General features: G+C 41.1%; 1 protein-coding gene across 8 annotated transcripts in view; it reads left to right on the top strand.

Annotated features, from left to right (window-relative positions):
- CCDC186 (coiled-coil domain containing 186) overlaps positions 1–15003 on the top strand; it is a 32693-nt gene extending 17690 nt beyond the window's left edge. For 7 of the 8 annotated variants that reach the window (XM_068198093.1, XM_068198094.1, XM_068198090.1 and 4 more), the window contains exons 4-16: positions 1091–1219; positions 2148–2360; positions 3206–3325; positions 3891–3995; positions 4342–4440; positions 5196–5282; positions 6064–6206; positions 8617–8872; positions 9454–9643; positions 10666–10746; positions 11773–11983; positions 12723–12942; positions 13631–15003. In XM_068198093.1, the coding sequence (XP_068054194.1) occupies positions 1091–1219; positions 2148–2360; positions 3206–3325; positions 3891–3995; positions 4342–4440; positions 5196–5282; positions 6064–6206; positions 8617–8872; positions 9454–9643; positions 10666–10746; positions 11773–11983; positions 12723–12942; positions 13631–13714 (1938 nt within the window). In that variant the 3' untranslated portion in view covers positions 13715–15003. Of the gene's footprint in view, positions 1–1090; positions 1220–2147; positions 2361–3205; positions 3326–3890; positions 3996–4341; positions 4441–5195; positions 5283–6063; positions 6207–8616; positions 8873–9453; positions 9644–10665; positions 10747–11772; positions 11995–12722; positions 12944–13630 lie in introns of those variants that run through there. The other variant, XM_068198096.1, reaches the window with a different exon arrangement.
- Positions 15004–21550: the final 6547 nt, after the last annotated feature.

The following is a 21550-nucleotide window of genomic DNA, read 5'->3' as shown; positions in this document are numbered from 1 at the left end:
TTTGGACTATAATATTTTTATATGGCTGTTGATAGCACCTGAGCTATAAGAGACATTGCAGTGAAACACTCGTATTTTTTCATTTGTGAAGATTGTGATCTATTGTTGGAATTTCTGTAGTAGTGCTTTATGGTTACTTTTATGTAAATTAAAGCTTGGCTGTACTCACAGCTCCAAACTGTACCTGCCTGCTTGTACACGTGAAGCTTTTTCTTTGGCATATGATCCATTTGCAGAGCTGAATAAAGTGTGGTCAAGTAATGGTGTGGTAACAAAAGCAAATTAGGTGGTTCTTGCTTCTTACACAGCAGCTTGGGACTGCACAGAATTTACAGTACTGATCCTAGGATCCTGCCACTCCTCCCACAAAGCAAACAAACAAAAACGAAACCCCCAACCTGGGTGACTTGGCTTTCCCTTGGGACAAGAGAAGAGTCATGAGGCACAATTTGAACAACGTTTGGGCAGTGTCACAGCCTTTGCAGCCACCATGCTGCTCCTCCTGGACTTGCATGACTTGGCAGGGAGCACATTCTGGGAAGTGTTCCAGTTAACACTGGGGATTATTCTTCAGCTGGATCAGGTCTCTGACTTGGTTCACTAGATGGCTAAAAAAAGTGCCAGCATGATGACTAAGCTCATCTTTATTTGCTGAGTGATTTTTTTCAATGAATTAATTCCCAGTCCATTTCAGTATGGGTGCATGGCTGCTTTGCTAGCATGGTGAAGGATATGGCACAAGGATAGGAACAAAAGGCTGGAAGGTGAAGCAACCTCAGACAGCAGCCAGCTCTTCTCTGGCAGCTCTCTGACTTGCTGTCAGTCTTATTTTGTGTAGTAAATTACTGTGCCTACTGTTTTACTTGACTTGAAGCATCTTCACTCTCACTGAAGATGAGAATTGACATCTTTCATGCTTTTGCTAGTCATGCAAAGCTAGATGTTGATATGGGTGGTTGCAGCTTGACAAGTGTAAAATACAGGTAAATATCTGTTGAAGCATCTAATTTTGTGTGAAATACGCCTGCCTGTATAAAACATGATCAAAGAGTTATTTTCCCTATAATTATATCATGATGTTGTATTTTAGCTGGAAGCAAGAATAGAAGAGCTTAATAAAGAAGTGAAAGCTAGCAAAGACAGACTTGTAACTCAAGATGCCGCAGCCAAAAATACTATTCAGCAGTTGCATAAAGAGATGGCCTTTCGAATGGAACAGGTAATATGGAAAAACTTAAACTATTGAACATCTACATTATTGAACAACTTGGTTCTTGTAGGAAACATTGGATCACACGGTAAGACAGAATTTTCCAGAACTGGAACTCCTAGTGTGCAGTTATATATGCATTTTGGATAACTGTCAGCAGTGAATTTCCAAGTAGCTGTTAACACTTCAGAGTGCCTGATAACTCTTTTAAAAAATACCTATTTTTATATGTATTGAATTAAGCCCTTAAGGAAATTGAATTTTCTTTACCTGTAAGCTGAACTTGATTCAGAAGGAGCTAAAAACTGGCAGTAGCTTTTTTCAGACAGGCTGTCACAAAACTAATATTTTTCTTAATTCTAGCACAAAGCTCTTATTTTGTCTTTATGTATTACTGAAATCTGGGATTTTTTTTTTCCTTTTTAATATCATATTATGCCAAGTATTTTCTCTGTTGCATGTACTCTAAACCTCAGTGTCTGATTTTACTTTTTTTTTTTTTCTAATTTGAAGCAGAACTTATTAGTGCTGGGGTGGGGAGAATCTGTAAAAGTAAGCCACTGGAAGTGATCCAACTGAAAAGCCACTGGAAAATGATTGTGCAGTTGGCATGAGGATGAAGGAAGACAGAGTACCAGTACTGAGTATTTGCAAAATTATTTTGTTCCTAAATATTATACTTCTTTCCTCCTAAAAAGCAAATTACTAATGTATTGATAACTCATTTGAGACGTTCAGCTGTGAAGATGCAGCTGTTAAAATATTCATTGTTAGAAGTAGGAGTAATTTCAGTGCTTAAGAGGGATTGAATGTTAGTCTTTGTCAAACTGGAGCTTTTGAGCCCTGCCTTGTTATGCTGCTCTACTGCAATACTAAAAAATATCTGGTTAGTTATGAAATACAAGGTTTGATTATTTGTGTTTTGATTTTTTTCAAGGCACACAAGAAATGTGAGGAAGCTCGCCATGAGAAGGAGACGATGGTGATGAAATACGTCCGAGGGGAGAAGGAGTCGCTTGACCTCCGAAAGGAAAAGGAGGGCCTTGAGAGAAGACTGAGAGATGCAAACAAAGAAATAGAAAAGCTTACAAATAAAATCAAACAACTTTCTCAGGAAAAAGGAAGATTGCATCAGCTCTATGAAACAAAGGTACTCCAAGTACTGCTGTGTGACTTGATTAAAAGCACTGTCAGAACAACCTTATCGCTTGTTTGCTGTTGTACTTGGGAAAAGAAACCTGCTCTCATTTAGTTTCTGCTGCACAGCTGTGAAAGTGTCTTCCTTCCAAGGGAAGGGGAGGAATTACTCAGTTCTCATTGTGATCTTTTTGAAGTTCCTTTTAATATTTCCCTGAATATTAATTTGTGAAACATTAGGGGTTTTTTGACAAAACTGAGAAGACATCTTGTTTCAGTTGTCTAGATTTTGAAGTAATTTCTAGCTTCAGATTTTTCTAAAAGGCTGCAGAGGCATTAAATTATTGCAGTCTTTTTTTGGTGTTTTCTGTGTTTTCACTCTGTATTTCCTCTCCTGTACTACTAAAATTGATAATAAAGCAATAGAACTTTTCATCCAGAATTTTGCTACTCATTTTTAGAAAGCAGTAAGATTATTATTAAATGATCCAAGTATTTTTGTCGTTCTTCACAGCTGTGTTTTACAATACTATGTCATGTGGAAGATCCAAAAATTAATAAATGACTAGAAACTACACTTCTGAAAGAAAAATTGCCTCTGTGGTGCTTTGTCTTTTCACAGATATATAGCATTAACATATACTAAGAGTAATGCAACCTTACCTTGCTATTCAAACTACAACACTAATGGGGTTTTTTTATTCCCACTGGATTAAAGCATTATTGGGCATTCTGAAATATATGCATGATTTTGCAAAACCCAGACATTAAGAAAAAAACTAACTTGATAAGTGGACAGGAGTTCTGTTCTAGAAACACTAGATTGAATTCTATAAAAAACCTATGAAATTTTCTCAGGATGGTGAAGCCACTCGACTCAACAGAGAAATAGAAAAATTGAAAGAAGAAATCAATTCTCATGTTATAAAAGTAAAATGGGCTCAGAACAAATTGAAAACAGAAATGGATTCACACAAGGTGAGTGAAGTGATGCTGATATCATTACATGAAAATATAGTCAGGGTAATGTGGTTGTTACAGTATTTACTTCTTATGTACTGTTCCTAATGGGGTGTTTCTGTTTAATTTGAATACTTGCAGCAAAAGTCAGAATAGTGCTCTCAAACAGTGATACTGAAATGGAAATGTTGAAAGGATGGGAAGGGAGGATGTACTGGAGGATTCTCTTTAATTTGGTCATCAAATTTTAATTTGTCATTAAGTTTGTGTTTTGGGGAGGGGTTATTTGTTTGAAATAACTGTTATCTTAGTTTTTAAGTGAGAGTTAAATCTGCTGTCTGAAAATGTGCATGGTACATAAACAAGAGATCCTTTTGTTGTGCCTTCAGTGGTGGGTCAAACGGAATTACATGCATTAACAGCTGAATGGAAGCAAGGGGAAAAATAGTGTTGGACTTTTTGTTTTGTTAATTCTTTTCAGACTGAAAGGGAATTTTTATTATGAGAAATGTGCTTCTCAGATGAAGTTAAGTAAATGGATTTTACTAGGTTTGACCCATTCTTTTAATTACTGTTTTTGTAGGAAACCAAAGAACGCCTCAAAGATGCAATGACAAAATTAACTGAAGCAAAAGAAGAAGGAGATCAGATAAGGAAAAACTGTCAAGAAATGATAAAATCATATCAAGTAGGCACATTTTCTCAAGATGTCAAATTATTGTTTAGTGCCTTAGTCTTCTTTTTAATTTCTTTCTAGCTTAAGCTGTAGCAGGAAAGAAATATCCTGTGGAAGCTCCAAAGCTGAATTGAATATTGACTGGTTTTTTACTTTACTGAAAAGTTGTTAAATAAAAGGGAAAAAGTTTATCTTGATTGGCATGCAGTGTGGGGGTCTTTCTTGGCATGGTCAAGATTATCAGCGGTGTACTTACAGAAAAGACTCAATGATATGAAAAGCTGTCTGTACATTCATAGAATGTAATGGGAAACATAAAACCCTAAAACTCCACTTTATATTTCTTCAATCCCTTTAGGAGTCAGAAGAAATCAAATCAAATGAATTTGATGCAAAATTCCGAGTAACTAAAGGAGAACTAGAGAAACAAATTCAGGAGAAGTCTGATAACCTGGAGGTAAATACGTGGTGTGTGGAGTCCACTTTGTGGTTAAGAATTCCATGCGATTATAATTTTGAGAATCTTATTTTAAGCTTCTTACAGTTATGCCACATTCTATGGGTTTTGCCTTTTTTGGTGGTCTGATAGTAAATCCCAGGTGCCTGCCCTTCCAGCATTGCTTTTCTTGGAGGATGTCTTCAGGTGATACCTTTCAATCACTTCTTAAAAACAAAGTTAGGGGGAAAGTATGATATAGTGAAGGTGAACTTCTCTTTTGTTTATAAGCATGAGTGTTCCTGTAATTAAAAGCACAAATTCAGTGTAGTCAGGCCTTTCTCTGACCATATTTTGCCAAGATGCATGGCAAAGAGAGAAAAGGACCAGCCTCTGTTCTTTGTAGAGATTTGCTAGCTCCAAAGTGTAATTCTTTAATGATGTGCCTGCTCACAGCTCATCTGTGCCCATGCCATTTTCAGAGGTGACCAAGTGCCAGTTTGCTCAGAGCTTTCTTAGGGCCTGTTGTGTCATAGATTTGTGTACCTAAAACCAGAGTGTGCAGGCTGAATTTTCTTCAGTTCTCCTGAGAATAAAGAAGCTTTGAGGTTTCGCTTTCCTTTCTGAAGAAGTAAACCAAGCCTTTGGGGTACCTGTTCTGCCTCAAGCCCTCTAAGATGTTGTGGTGGCCTGTGCTGGCCTCGATTTTTTTTTTTTTTTTTTGAGGTGCCACTGGACATTTAGTTTTCTTAATGTGCATTTTACCCTCTAAAAAGGTGCATCATGCAAAAATAAAAGAACTGGAAGACTTGAAGAGAACATTTAAGGAAGGCATGGATGAGCTTCGAACACTGAGAACAAAGGTAAATTGTGCTGAGTTGGATTGGAGTGGGGCTGAAAGCACAGTGCTGGGTTTTTAGAGCAAGAATACATTCCATTCCTAATTGTCGTTTTAGTTCTTCAGATCTGACTCCAGATTGATTAGAGTTTGGCTGGCATGAGACTAGAAAGAATACCTAATTGTTGACTCTGGGTAGCCTTTTTTTAGGAAGTGTGAGCTGATCTGTAACACAACAGTGTTTTGTTTCATTGTGCGCAACTCATTTGGGTGAAAAGCTGAGAAACATTTTAGATTTGTAATCCTGCAAATATTTTAAATCTTCTAAATGTAATATAAACAAAATACTCGTAAGCTTCTCCTACCTGTGAAATAAGTTTTGGCCTCTGGTAAGGAGGTTATGCTGTCCATAACTCATGGACAGTCTATAGAATAGCATGCCAGTCCCTCTCTCCAGAGCAGCTCTTTAGGACTCTGGAAAAAGGGAGAGAGACAGAGTAAGGGGTTGCCTTGGTAACTGGGGAAGCATCATATCTGTGGACCCTGATCCATTAGGCTGATAAGTTCGAGTCTTTGGACAAAACTAACGTTAAGTGCATTTGTTGAATTTAAATTGTTTTTGTTTGTTTTTCTGACTCTTATTTGATCTGAAATACTTTGGGATATTGGTCTAAGTTACTTGGAACCACCAAAAAATTAACACATGAGCTTTGTACAACAGTCTAGACATATAATCAGAATAATTTAGCTCTGAAGTTTGTGAAACTAAATAGTTTCTGTGTTTTTTTTTTTTTTTTTCCATTTAGGTAAAGTGTCTAGAGGATGAGCGCTTAAGAACAGAAGATGAGTTATCCAAGTATAAAGAAATAATAAATAGACAGAAAAGTGAAATTCAGAATTTGCTGGACAGAGTCAAAACTATAGATCAGCTGCAGGATCAGCATCAGAGGTACAGCTGTGCACTTTGAGTAATGATTTAAAAGATTATCTGAGATGTGGAAGGGTTTGTTTTATTGAAGTTATTGATGCTTTAAATGCATTGTAATTTGAAGAATGCCTGTCTTGATTTAAATCAGTGTTGCTAATACTGAAGATAACCTTGGTGGCCTCTTACAAAACAAGTGGTTTGAGATTGATAAATCTAATTTAGTGTCTCTCATTATTAGAATAAGAAGTTATTCTAATATATGTGATAAGTTATATCACACACAAGTGCCTGATTTCCAGCATACTCTACAGGAAATTGTCTTCTAGGTGTCTGCTCACTGCCTGTTTTATTGAAAGATGGAGGGGAGCAATTAAATTGGAAAGATAAATTGCTTTAAAATTGTCATGGATGAAAGGAAGTATTTAATGGAAAGAATTTTACTTATTTGACAGATGCTTTATTCAGACAGTGTGAGGCACTTGTCTTTCTAGTGGACTGGAATTCATTCTGCTGTGTTGAAGTTCACTCATTTAAGAATGTGAGGGGAATAATCTCAGGGGAGGCCTGGGCTTGTGCACAATTCAGGAGTGTCTGAGCATGGTCCTGTGTCTGTGTGCTGCACATGGACTGGGATACAAAATGCTGACCACTCTGCTGGTTCCACTGGTGCTGCATAAATGGAGATGGGCAGAACCGCCCCTGTGTCTGTCCCTCTCATGCTGGTAAAAAACCCACTGTTTATTTATCATTGTGAAGTATTTCCATAATTATAGGCCTTCCTCAGGGCTTACCAAATCAGCCACTTTCCGTGTGCTGGTCACCTGTATTGTCATGGTGTCCTCAGCCTGTCCAGGGAAACTGCTGTGTGCTGGAAATTACTGGGGCCTATACTTGGATCAGTAACAGTTATTTTTCACTTGGAATCTTGCCAAATGAATTAAAGTGACTGTGATCAAAGTGTGAAATTACAAATGTGTGTTTCTACTTCTCTTTTCCTCTCAGTAATTGAGACATGCTTAAATATGTCTCTCTTTCCTATGCAATTTGGATTTTTTTTCAGTATCCTTCCCACACAGCATTTATTATCCCTACATCAAATTTCATATTGTCTTTTATTTCAATTTCAAGGCAGACATCCTGAAAAGGCTATATTATAAAGTGAATGTTCAGCTATGTTTGTTCACTGGAGGAATATGATTTTAGGTTGAATGCTGGGAAGAACTTCATGGCTGAACTGGATACCGATCACCTCCAGCGTTCCCTGGTCTCTTGCATTTGCAAATTTTTAAGGCTAATCTAGACATCTCTTTTAGAATGGTCTAAACCTTTAATTTTGTCTGATCCAACCCTGACTGCTAGGCAGAGATTTCTCCTGTCATAATGAAACAACATATTTGAAAATGTAAAATGCAAGCACACGTGCAACCTTCTGGCACAGGTTTTTAAATGGGATCTCCAGGTGAGATACTTTGCAGCACAAATGATTGGGTCTCGGCTCTTCTTGGAGAAACAAATCAGTCCAGAATTGTTGATTTAAAGTGAATTGATCCTCCTCATAATTACACTGTCTGTCAGGAAATTTCATGAGATGTGTGCTGTTGCTTTGTGTGATTTTAATTTTATTTTTAAATTTGAATATACGCACTCCCTGTGAGAAAGGTGAAGTTTTTTTCTGCTGGTTTTAGAAAAGGGGTATGAAATTCTATGGTTGAAGAACTAATGAACTAATATTGCAAGAGCAAATACAAACACACGTTTTTAGTCTGTAACATTTTTAACAGCTATTAAATTTTGGACTTAATTTCAAGCACTTTCTGTAGAATGTTGATGATAACTGAAGATGCAGCATTTTTCACTCAGATTGGATATGGGAGTCTTTCAGTAGAAACAACAACTTGTTTGTAGAGGGGAAGGACTTATTTTTGGGAGGAGGAGTAATGGTGTAAGACAGGCCCTTTGGTTCAGAGCTGCAGGACTTGGATAAGGATGTGTCAGGAATTGCCATACTGCTGTCCTAGAGAAATCCAAACTGGAGTATTTCCCTGTTTCCTGAAGAGAAGGCCTCTTACAGATTGGCCATCTTTGTTGGGTTTGCAAACCTTCCTCTTACCCACTAGGTCTGGTTTTGAGGGTTTTGTTTGTGCCCTGATCTGAAGGTCATATGGAGAAGTTGAATATGGAGAGGTGACCTTCCTTGAGGAGCTAATGCCTGAGTGTCCTCTGTGGGCTGCAGACATCTGTCATTTCAGCACTGCAGCGTCTTGTGAAACAAAGTGAAAACTCCCTTGACGTTTAAGATGATCCAGTGACTAACAGATACCCCAGGATTGTTCCCCTGCCTTATTTGGACTTGACCAGAATGCTTTTATTGCAATAAACTTAATATCTTTAAGCTCAGGTTATCCCTAATGTGATACAATTGTTTTGGCAGAGATGAACAAGAAATCAATGCTTTAAAGGAAGAAATAGATGGTTCCAATTCTCTGGTTGCTGATCTTCAGAAGGACATTGAAGGTAGTCGGAAAAGAGAATCTGAGCTATTGATATTCACTGAGAAATTAACCAGTAAGAATGCACAGCTTCAGTCTGAAAACAATTCCTTACAGAGCCAGTTGGATAAGCTTTCTTACAGTGAAAGAGAGCTGCAGAATCAGCTGGAGTGTGTTCAACAGACTAAAGATGATCTGGTGAGTACAGTGGGCTTTTTGTTTTTGCTCTAGTAAGATGTCTGATGCAGATAAAGATGTAGCACATGAATACCACCTTGTATCTTCATTTACCTGCAGTTTCTCCTTGAGTTTGCCATTAGTTAGCAGTGGGATATGAACACCTCATGTTCCCAGGCTGAAAGAAATCCTGAGGCACGCTGCACTGGAATGAGGGGGTGTCACTATGTTGCTCTTTCTGGCTTTTTGGGAGCAGAGAGTTGTTCACTTTCAGATAAAGTGAAACAGACAAAAGGTTCTAATTTGCCTGTGAAATTTGTTACTGTAAATTGTTCCTCAGGTCCTGTTTGTACTATGAAATAAATGTAATTTTTAATAAATTTTGTGTGGAAGGTAATGGACTTTGTACTCTATCATATAGAAGTTTTGGAGGTAGTAGAGGGATCTTAATATTCATGTGAAGTGCTAGTGTTCAGCCTAAATAATAGAAGTAAAGCGTGAATGATTCCCAGGTGAAAAGTGCAGTTAGGGATGTTTTGCGTGCACTATGGGTAGGCTAGATTTTTTTTTGTGTATGACTGAAAATAAAATCCCAATTCCAGGCCATCAAGTTACAGAAAGAGGAGGATCAGCGAAAGTCAGAGGTTGAGACCCTGCAGGCTCAGCTGGCCTCAGAGCAGGAAGAAGTGTCAGCCCTGAAGACCCACGTGGATGAACTGAAGGATGACCTGATTACCCAGAAGCGCAAGCACGCAGCAAACCTGAAAGACCTCACAAAACAACTTCAGCTAGGTGGAGATTATTTTCACTTTTGAGACAGCTCCATCTGTGACCCCCTCAGTGTCTGGTAGAGATTCAGGTCCTTGTGTGTGCTCACTGCCTGAGTGTCACCCTTCAAGCTCTCCTTGTCCCTGAAGACAATGAGAGTGAGCAAGTTAGACCTTGTGGAAACTGCAGTTACAGACCTTTGTGTTAATTTTCAGTCTCAAATGTAACTTCTGAAGTGGGCTTAGACATAAAATGAAATATTTATTTCAAAAGAGCTTAGTCTTTGTTATGATATATCTGACTACTGAAATGTCACTGTAGTATATGGATCCTGATCTATGTAGGAGTATATTCAGAAGCTGCCAGAAATTTCCTAGTTGCTGACCATATCAGGAATTCCTGGCTATTTTTTTTAACATAACACTTCAGTTTTTAAAGCTGGACATGGAGAGACTGATGACTAATTTTGTCTACAAATAGAAGTCATCAATTACCCAACAATGCATATGCTCTGAAAGCAAATACATTTGAAGATAATCAGATGTTTGAAGTGTGTTTGAATGAAGAGATCCTATTGGCACTTTGCAAGACAAGTTCCACGTCCCTTTTTGTGCATATAAGAACAGCTGTGTGCTTTCCCTCTTGATCCCTACTGAGTGAGTGGTGCTTCTGGCACGAGTGCTGCTGTAGTGATGCAGTTATGAGATGCTGGAACAGAGCTGCTGACATCAGTAGTGATTTACATGGCAGACCTAATCAAAAGTAAGATCAAATTGCAGTCTTACTGGTCCAGGTTAATCCTATATATGACATTACCCCTTCAACTGGCAACTACAGCAGTGTGTAGGGATCGTGGTGGGTGTTGCATCCAGGTGCTGCATGGCTGTTTGGGTTTTACTTTTAATTGCTACCATTGTCTTTCAGTTGTCACATCATGTTAAATTAGTGCAGGCCAGAGATGATTAGAGGTTCTGTATGTTGGGTAACACTGTAATTTTTAGTTCTTACTCTGCTATTGCTAATCATCATTTTGTTAATACTTTTAGCACGCAGGAAATTGGATCAGATGGAAAATGGTAATTATGACAAAGAAGTCAGCAGCATGGGGAGCCGTTCCAGTTCATCAGGTAATGGAGCACATAGCAGGGCTGCCAAACAGCCCTTCAGTCTTAACAAGGTTGCCACAGTGTGCTTGCTCTTTATGTGGTTTGTGCATATGCAGTGTGTGGGCAGCCTCCCATTAAAACTGACAAAAAAGCCTCTAAGCACCAAAATGCACTTGGCTGACTGCAGTTGTAAGTGCTTATTATGAGATTAAAGTATAATGTTTATATATTTTGGTTCTTTTTAAATACCTGCCTTTTTTTATTTGGTTGCTTTTATGTTTGGAGGAAGCTCAAGAGGATTCCAGTTTATACATGGTCCTTTTACATGCTGCCAGAGGCAAAATAAAAATGAGCAGTGGCTTCCAACATTGTTTAATTGCCCTATTGACAGTTGCGACTGTGTGAATGAGAAATCAATTAGCATCATTAGAGACATCAGTGGGTTTATGTAATATTCATTGCTTTCTATCCAGTTAGAAGTAAAGGAGTGATCTTTAGCACTGAAAACAGCATGTTTCCTTCCTCAATATCTTTGGGTTTTAAGTTGGGTTAGTTCTGTCCAGATGTCCTGTAATCTCACTGTATGAGAGAGACAAATGCTTAGAAAGAACAGCAGAAAGTAAATACTGCAAGCTCAAAGTGATCAGTGCTGCAGAGTGTTCCTATGTAGGGCTTTGGTGAGTCTGTACAGTTTTCAAAGTATTGTAATTTTAGATTACTCGAAAACACACATTTAAAATCAGCTGAGTCTTGTGCAGATAAATGGACATGAAGGTGTTTAAGCAGGAATAAGCATTCCTGAAGGGAGTACACTTACACCAGAGGCAGTGCACCCACAGGAGGGGACTGCACCGCTGTCCCAGCATGTCGCATTTAAACACTGTAAGGATCCTTTAGGGAAAACCCCACTAACATAAAGGGAAACTGGCATCCTGGGGAAGGTATCCTCAGCTCCTGACAGGTAGTGAGTGCATGCTCTGCTCTGCTGGGGCACTTCACCCGATGCAAGATCCAAAGGGGTTTTTACAAACACTGGTGTGTTGGCAGGGTCCCTGAACGCGCGGAGCAGCACCGAGGATCGGTCGCCTGAGAACACTGGCTCTGCCGTGGCTGTGGACAGCTTCCCAGAGGTGGACAAGGCTGTCTTGGTTGAAAGAATACTAAGGCTGCAGAAGGCACATGCCCGAAAAAATGAGAAAATGGAGTTTATGGAGGATCACATTAAACAGCTAGTGGAGGAAATCAGGAAAAAAACAAAGTATGTTCTGTGTTCTTTTCATGCAGGTTTTCAGTGCTGAGCTGATGCACTAGACATGTAAGAAAACTAATTGTCTAAGTGAAAATGTTTAAAACAGTAAAAATACTGCAGTGACTGTAGATTTTGTAGATGGAATTAGTTTTGTGGGGTTTTTTTCCTTCTCTTTTCCCAACAGTTATAGTAATTGCCAAGTTTTTGGCAATTAGTACTCTTACTGATTTTTTTCAGGAGGAATAAACTGGTACAAGTGGGTTTTTGGTAGCAAAATGGCCAGCAGGTGGCTGATTTGAGGTGGACTGCTGCCACTGGCTAACAGAAAAGTCCATTCTCCTCATGTGCTTAAAAGGGTGCTGATTGTGTTTGCTTTGGAAGGAGAATCTGCATTATTCCAGATGGTACTCTGGTATAGACATCAAACAAATGATGTATCTCAGCAGAATGTGGTCAGTGGTTAATGTGTGAGACAAGATTCCACTTAAATGAAAATCTCATCTTAAATAAGTAAACCCTGCACATTGTAGTCTCTTGGCTTACCAGCATTTCCTATATCACTACTGGTATCCCAGGTTTTCCTCTGACATGGAAATAGCAGTAATAATTTTTTACTGCTTTTTTGGTAATACAGTACTGCTTGAAAATAAAATTACTCGTGTCAGGAATCTGAAGTTACTTCAGCATCTGACTTTTCTCTGTCTTGTAATGCTATGATGTCATTTTTAAAATTTTTTTTATCCTCCAGAATTATTCAGAGTTATATTTTGCGGGAAGAAGCTGGAACACTGTCATCAGAGGCCTCTGACTTCAACAAAGTACACTTGAGCAGGCGTGGTGGCATCATGGCATCTCTGTATACATCTCACCCTGCAGACAGTGGGCTCACGTTGGAACTCTCCTTAGAGATAAACAGGAAGCTTCAGGCTGTGTTAGAAGATACATTACTGAAGAATATTACATTGAAAGTGAGTAGCTGTGCCAGTTCTTCTGCACATTCTTGTGGTTCTCCGATGCTCCCTTCACTGCATGCTGTTAATTAAAGCTTTTCAGAAGTCAGCTCATCGTGATTTGGTGCCACAGGTAGCATTGGGGTTAACCAAGGAGTTATGTGATATGATGCCATGTACCTCCAGTTTAGGATCCTCAGAGTATGCTGCACTAACGGGCTCTGCTTGAAATAAGTTCTGAAGTGCCAGTGCCTTCAGCAGGGCAGGGTCTCTCCATGCTCTCTCCCCATGGATGTGGAGCCAGGAGTGCAGGCTCTGCTCCTGGGGCAGCACATCTGCTGCCAGGGAGAGGTGGTAGGCTGGAAAATGGTGTGCAGGCTGCCAGCTGGGCTGCAGGGCTCTGCACAAGCTGGAGATCTCTTCCTGTAATCATCATCATTCTCCTTGAATGCTAGGGGAACTGGCATTCTACCTTCTAGACATCCTGTAGAATACTGGTAACTGCAAAAAAGGACCTGCTGAGAGCTTTGAGTCTCTTATTGAAATGGTTGTGTTTTTTTCTGAATCTAATAATTTGCATTTGTTCTGGATACTTGAAATATCAACCTGCTGACATAAACAGTAACTTTGACTTACTAGTGCATTTTGTGCTGATGGACTCCTTTCCCTGTATAACTTACCTTATCATTTTTTTCCCCCCACAAAGGAAAACCTGCAAACTCTAGGAACAGAAATAGAACGGCTTATTAAACACAAGCATGAACTGGAACAGAGAATAAAGCAGACATAACTAAAACTTCTGGGGACTCACCAACCTGAAGATGCAGAAAAGGCAGGTGCTACAGACCACTGTGTTTTACATTCTGCCTGCCAGCACAAGCATCTGGGTTTTTGCAGAAGAAGCCTTTGGCCACACACGCTCACTCGGGTGAGAGATCAACAGGGTTTGGCATCTGTGTGGTTCTGTCTACCCAGGACCAGCCTGAGGCACTGCTGAAATTTGTTGCACACTACATTTATCTGACACTTCTGTTTGAAATACAGATGCTTTGCAGCGCAGACTGTTTGGAGTGTGAGTTGCCATGAGATTTTAATTTCTGCACTGTGTAATTAATCAGTCTCTTAATGATGGAGCTTGAAAAAAAAAATAAAGCCAATTATGTCTTAGTTGCTATTGAACATATCCAGTTTTACGGAGCTTTAAGGGCTTGAAGACATTTATTTCCTTTTTTGCATATTATTTCTGATCTTTGGGTTGATTAAGCATTTTTGACACATGCATGGAACAATGCTTTGTTACGAAATTTTGGGGTTTAAGTGGTGGCCATGATATTGCGTATTTTCTCCTTTAGATTAACATTCAACTGGTCAATTTCTTTATTCCAGAGGAGTGAAACAACAGTAAAACTAAGGAATTAGAAAGTGTTCTGATTCAGTTTTTGAGTTCATGTAGTTGAAACCAATGTCAGTTCAGCAAATCTTGTAAACCCTTGATCCTTAGACATATGATCAAAAGAAGTCTGATATCAGATAATTGGTTAATAAAGTTCTCTGGGCTTCTGCATAACTAACAGCATTTAAGGAGTTTAAGCTGCCCATTGTAAATCTATGTAAGTACATGTAGGCATGGTGATTGCATCTGTTTTCAAAGACAAATGGAAACCAGTGAAATTTTCTTATTAGCTGTGGCTAGACCAACTAGTGACAATAATGGTAAGAAATAGATCTAAATGGGATTTAAACCTATTATTGGACTGTGAAAGTGGCACAGAAATCTGTGCAACTCCTTGATTTTACTGTTGTGAAGAATTAGTTGATGAAAATAACTGAAAACTGTTACTTAGTCCTTCAGTGGCTGAGAGGGTGATGAAGGAAGAGTATCAAGATGACAAGATTTGGGTTAGTCACAATATCATGTTCACATTTTAATTCCAGGATAAGTAATATACATGATGTGAAATATCTTTATTCCAGCAGTAAATGCGTAGTTTCTGTATCTATCACCTTTTGACCAAAATCAATTGAGCAGATCACCGTGTAAATACATACTTCAGGTTTTTATTAAATACTTGAACTTCCTATTGCCATGAAAAAAGAGTCAATGTACATTTACAATAACAATGCTTTAGCTACTTTAATCAAAAAGGGGGGTGTGGGGAGAATCTCTTATGCAGATAGTGTTTGTGTTGTACACCAAACCTGAATGAGGGACCTGAATTTGGCAGCACAGAGGAGGATAATTGATCAGACATCTGGGTGACTTAGGGGTGTGAGCTCCATTTTCAGATGCCACTGTGTTGCCTGAGCTTTGTAATAAAGCAAATTGAGCAAAAGAGCCTAAACTGGTTTGAATAGTTTGGTTCAAGACAGTGGAACTTCCTTGTTAGTTTAAAGATAGGCATCTCTGAAAGTCCTTGTTAGGATCAAGACCTGGTTTGTGGTCCAGAGAGCTTCAAGAGTCTGGGATGGCAGGTCCCTTCAGTGTCAGAGGGTTAAGTATTCCTTTGGAAAGGGAGAATGGGAGCAAATAGTTTAAAACCTGAGCTAGTATTACACAGAAACTGCAAGCCTTTAATCTGGGTGGGTTTTTATACATCTATTTTTCTAATTCCTGAGAGCAATGGTTATCTGAAATGTTAGGAAATTCGGGCCAGTCCAGTCATGGGACTACTTCTGCTTTACTGTTGTTTAAGTGATGTGAAGAGGCAAATACCTGGCTCTGCTGAAACAGGTTTGTCACAGCTTCCAGGAGGCAAACAGACAGTTGTTCATGACTGAGCTTGGACCTTCTGCTGAGAGAAAGTACTCTAGAGCAATTTGCATGCTAAAACATAGCTTAGCTCTTGTATGTTTGTGTTTTCATGCTTTAATGTACCAGATCTCTGGATGTTTTCAGGCATTCAGCTGAATGATTCCAGTATTTTAGATACCATGTTAATATTGTAATCTTTTAATGTATGTTCTCCAGGTGTACAGTGTGAATGAAGGAGGGATGTGGTGCAGATGGAATCAGTGCAATGGCTTTGTGGAAATTCTTACTTCTTTTTGGCATGGTTGTTCTCCTTTTAAGTTAAGAAACCTAGTTAGCTGTCCTCCTGCCCTGCTGAAATGCTGCTTGCTCTTTGTAGCACGAGTAACTTCTCAGACTTTTTTTTTCCCCCTTGGTTATGGAGACACACAAAGCAGCCAAAATACCACGTTGTTTTTTGTGCATGGTGTTTTCATGGACCAAATCTGTTATCCACAGGTGTTACTTTAGACATATCTGTTAGAGATGGAGAAGTCATTCTGGCTTGCACATTGGCAAGTGACTCTCCAGTCAGCCCGGGGTGTGATGAGTACCTGATGAGTACCAGCCAGCAACTTGGCATAAGGATGTTCCTCCTTTTTGAGAGGCAGTGATGTATCAGCCATAAAATGTTGCTGGCCCTGTTCCCATGGGATAGCTTGTCAGGAGTGTGATGCTGTTGGTGCAGTACTCAGAACACTTTCTGTGGAAAGGTGCTTCTGTGGGGTGGCTCACACAGGTGAGCACCAGCTGGTGCAGGGTGGGTGTGAGCCTTGTGTAGTGATCTCATCCCACTTATCCTTGTTTTGGAAATTGTGTTATGAACCTGAAACTGAAAACTGTCCTCAGATAAACTAAATTTTAGAGACAAACTGGTGAATTCATCAACTAATCATGAAGGCAGCCTGGAGCATGAAATGTCACAGTGACATGCCTGTCACTGAAATTCAGTGTCCATTAGACATGGAATTTCCACAGGCTGCTTTTGAAAATTCCAGGCTTGTGGCTGGTTGTGTCTTACAAGCTTAAACATCTGTTTCTTAAATACTCAGGGTGCTCTTTTATTCAAACATCGCACAAACAGATGTTGTTAGAGGCCCTACAAGAAAGCTGCCTATGCTTTTCCACCCTCTGTAAAATCCAGCACTGTCATTGTTAGAAGCGAGACCCTCTGACCTGAAAAATACAATTCTATGCTATAGAAATCACTGGCTTGCTGCCATACAGACCTGTGCAATATTTTTAATTACAGTGTCCAGAAAACTGGAGATTGAATTCTTCCTTGAACATTTCTTCACTGTCTTCACCTGTTGCTGGCAACACCTGTAGTATCTCAAAATATTTTTAATTGAAATGTTTTGGTTCATAACTAAAAAAGAAACATTTAAAAACAGTATGTCTGGCTTCCAGTGCATCAACTGTAAACCTGAGTGTCTACATGCTGCAGAGACCTGAATCTGGGGAGGGGTTCAGAGGGCAGGGCCTGTCCCAAGGGCCTCCACCCTTCCTGTGCAAGTCACTGTGACTGAACACCAGCAGGAGGGGGCACAAGGAATCAGGTGTACCCTGTCTCACCTGTCCAGGGACAGGTGCCTGTTTGCAGAGGGAGCTGGGTGGTATTTAGAGCTTTTCCAAGATGGATGGGTGTTTCCTTCCCATTTTTGTGTTCTAACTGAAACTGTTGATTCTTCCAATCCTATACACAGAATGTCTTGATTTAATTTTGTAGATACCGTTTCTGTATAAAGTTTTCAAAGGTATTGCTATACCTTATGTATATACTGTACTTTGAAATAATAAACATACAAATGTATGAAAGCCTGGTTTTGCTCTGGTTTGTCCCACTGTTTGCTGCTGCCTGGCTCCAGTTGTGCTGGCAGCTCTCAGAGTGGGGTGGCAGCAGGGTTTGTGCTGGGTGCTGATCCCTGGGAGTGGGAGTTCGTGATGCCTGTAAACAAACACTCTGGGCTAGAAGCAGCTGGGCTGCCTGTACCACCGAAGCATTTCTTGTTCCTCTTGAGTGGGTCTGACCGTAGGCAGGAAATCCGAGCGGTGCTGCAGGTTCTGCCGCTCCCGTGCTCGCTGCCAGCCCCTGCTTGCCCATTGCACCCGGTAAACAGGAGGTGGCAGTGCCTCTTCTCCGGTACTGCCAGCGGGAGGAACAGCAGAGCCAGGGAAAACACCTCTCCCTGTATTCATCCCTTGGGAAATGCGGTGGGCAGGCGACAGCTGTGCTGCAGTTCAGGACTGCAGTCCCTGTCAGTGCCCTCGGTGCTTTTCCCTTCCATTAGCTGAATTTTGGGAATCCCACAATCCTAGCAGCAAGGACTGGTTCCTTGGCTGCAGCTCCACATTTGTTCCTCTGATTTATTTATTCTCTTGTAGAGATCTAACAGTTTGTTTTTAAACCGTGATAGTATTTTCTAATAAGTGGTAAGTGCTCATGTCTGGTTGCTGGCAGTGCTTCTGTTAAAAACCTGGGAATGGGATTGATATGGGTTGTCCTGCCCTTACAGGGAGCCAGAAAAAGGGAAAAAAGAATACGGTGAAGGTGACAATTTATGGAGTTTATTCTAGTATCTCCCAGCATACCTTAAATGAGAGAGGGGGCTGTCCTAATATTTTGCTGAAATTTAATGGCAAAGAGCCTCAAGCTTCCCAGGACCAGGCCAGGGGCTCCCAGTGATTTTTCTGGTTACAGCATGACCCTATGCTGAAGTTGTTTTACAGCTCACAACTTTTCTTCCAGCTTTTTCCACTGTTAGCAGGTACAGTTGTTGGTGACAGATGTGACCAAAAATCAAGGTTTATTTGTGCTTCCTGAGTATTTAACGCTGCTGCTTGGAAACAGCAGCGTGAAGCTAAGCTTCCTCAAATACTAATTTTTGGCTTTGGTGGTATTTGCAAGTGGCCATTTGGCAAAACGCTTCCCACCCCTGGTTTTGGGTCTGTGTCTGAGCCTGACCCAGCTGAGCTCTGTGCAGAGGAAGGGCTCTCATGGCACGTGTTAAGTGCTCGGCGCTGAAGTAAGCCAGGCTGATACTGCAGCTACTGTGTGATAAATATCTAACCAAATGCTAGCAGTTCTCTTCTCTGTCTGATTGTGAATGAGGAAATCATCCCTGCTATTTTTCTCTCTCTCTCTGCTTTATTTTAAGGGATTTTCAATAGCAAGCTCTGCTGGAGGTTTTGTTCTTGAGGTTGTTTTTAGGCTATTTTGCATCAAACCACAGTGGGTCTGTGCCAGATTTTGTGAGATTTTTGCATGCATAAATGTAGCCGTTGCAGTAGTGGAGTGCTGCTGAACAAGTTGTTCTCATCTAACATGTAGAAATAGGCTGTTAGATGTGTTTGTTGCTGTTCTGCTCCAGTGGGTGCCCTGTAGTCAGGAAATCCTCTGGCCCTTGGGATTCACTGGGCTCTTGACCATGTGCAGCTGCCCACTGATCTCAGCAGGGCTGCACAAATGCCTCAAGTGAAGCACCTTTCTCACTAACAGGCTGAGTCATAGGAATGTCTAACATCTTCTTAAGAAGTTTCTATTTTAAAATAATCCCATGTGTGTGGAATAAGGCAAATGAAAGCACAAAGTCTGTGAGCTCTGACCAAAGTGCACTGGTGTTTAACACAAGGTAGGTGAGCACAGCCTAGCAGGCACTGCTGCTCTCTCTGGGGTGGTTGGTGTGTCCTTAAACATTGCCCTGGGCCATCCAACCTGCAGTTCTTTGGGAACTAGCAGGCACTGCTGCTCTCTCTGGGGTGGTTGGTGTGTCCTTAAACATTGCCCTGGGCCATCCAACCTGCAGTTCTTTGGGAACTGCTGCTGCCTTTGGAGATGGATTGAAGCAGGGTGCAAATGCAAGGCAGTTTATTCAAGCTGCGATCTGCAGCCAGACAGAAGGGTTTTGTGAGGCTGCACGGTGAAAGGAAGTGGTTAAAAATACTCTGAAAATGGTAGATCTTAAATTATTTTAACTCTAGTCAGTACCTAGCACAGGGGAGAGGAAGAAGGTGAGAATTACTCATTTCAACACTGTGGGTAAAAGCAGCATATGTCTGAAAAAACAGGCCTTGTGCTGTTCAGCCTAGCCCTGTGTTTTGGTCCTGCAAATTCTTTGAAAACTTTTCAAGTCAAAGAGGTTGAAAAAAACAAAGTTGGGCTCAGAGCTCTGACCTGTTCATGCTGTAAGTGGCTTGTACTAATCAACTGCCCTGGCCTCACTTTAGTAATTAGATTATCAGAGCAATCGTGATTAGATGGACTATTGAAAATGTTTAAGGGTTTCACCCCTCTCGAGAAGGGATCTTCATCCATGAGGTAAAATGAGAAATCATAATGAGCTGCTGGCAGCTTCTCATGGGCTTAACATGTGGAGCGACACAGGCTGCTGACAATCAGACCTGTGATGCCTTCCCCTGGTCCCTTTCCCTTGCCATGTGTCTGCTTTGACCCAGGGCTCACTCAAACCCGTGGGGGTGGCTGGCACAGGGAACAGAACTGTCCCCCAGTGAGATTTTGCCTGTCCACCTGCTCCCAAAGCTGTCCGAGCAGCTCCTGGTGCACTGCAGATAATGACTCAGCTTTTTGAGGCAAACAAGGATATTTGTTTTCCCTGGCAATGCTGCTCTGTGACCTGCAGGTTGCCTGAGGTGGTTGCACAGCTCCGACATCCCCTGTGCTGTGCAGCCAGAGTGCCCTGAGTGAGGCAGGACAGCTGGCAGTGAAACCCATCCACAGCTCCAGGTAAAACCTCCCCCAGAATCCACAGCCCCTTGTTTTGCTTGGCTTTAATCAGACATTTCTGGGATCTAGAAAGATCCAGCTAGTACCAAGCAGTTGTTTTCCATCAGCAAGTACTGGCAGAGGAAAGCCTCTGCTTCATAAACCAACCTGCTAAAGAGAGCAGCCATCAATCCAGGTACCTGTGACCTTGGACACTGTGCTTGGGAGCCCTCGTGGTCTTTCGTGGGCCGTCCAACCCCAAACCCAAATGCATCAAGAAGGTCTCCTGCCAGCAGGGCATGACTACTATACAGGCACTTCAAAAATACAGGCACACCTCTAAACCAGGACCTGACCAAACACAGGGTGGATGGAGTCACCTTTGCTCCTCAGGCAGGTGAAGCCCTTGGAAGGAGTCGTGGCAGATTTGGCAGTAGGCCTGCAGCACGAGGCTGGCAGATTGCTTTCTTTTGTTTACCCAAATTATGTCAAACTATTTCCCTCTCTCAGAATTTCCTTGCAGTTTTCCAAGGCTGCTTGTTGATGCTGAAAGATCAGTCAACTATTTCAAAGTGATTTGACCTTGCTTGGGTTGGTGACAGAGCCCAGACCTCACAGGTAGTGGTCACCTTGTAATGCCAGAGCCACTGTGGCGTGTCTCTCATTAAGACAATGTTCAGGCAACTGCAAGCAATGCCAGGGCACAGTGGTGGGTGAGCTCCCTCCCATCACACTGAAGAGAGTGTGATTTAGCTTGCCTTGGCTTTGGTGGCAGCTGGAACAATAGAAATGTCCCCAAAGGCCAGGACTTGCAATCCAAGGAATTCTCTAGAGAGCAATAAATGGAGGTAGTTACGTTTCATTAATTGTGTATCAGAGCAAACACTGGAAAAACACCAACCAACCAAAGCAGTGAGTTTACCACTGACTGCTGGGGGGACGCCTCTGCCAAGAAAGCCGCCTTGGATCAGAGAGCAAGGAAGTGAAGTCCTTCCAGAAGATGATTCAGAGCAGGCTCATGGGCTCCTGCACTGATGCCCTGTCACCACTGTGCTGGATGAAGCATGGAGGAGTAGCTCCTGTCTGGCCACCATCCTCTGTTGTCGCTGACTGCC

This window comes from Anomalospiza imberbis, chromosome 8 (assembly GCF_031753505.1).
Source record: "Anomalospiza imberbis isolate Cuckoo-Finch-1a 21T00152 chromosome 8, ASM3175350v1, whole genome shotgun sequence".
Classification (NCBI taxonomy): domain Eukaryota; kingdom Metazoa; phylum Chordata; class Aves; order Passeriformes; family Viduidae; genus Anomalospiza; species Anomalospiza imberbis.
The sequence above is the reverse complement of the archived record's forward strand: the minus strand, read 5'-3'. Positions and strand labels throughout refer to the sequence as shown.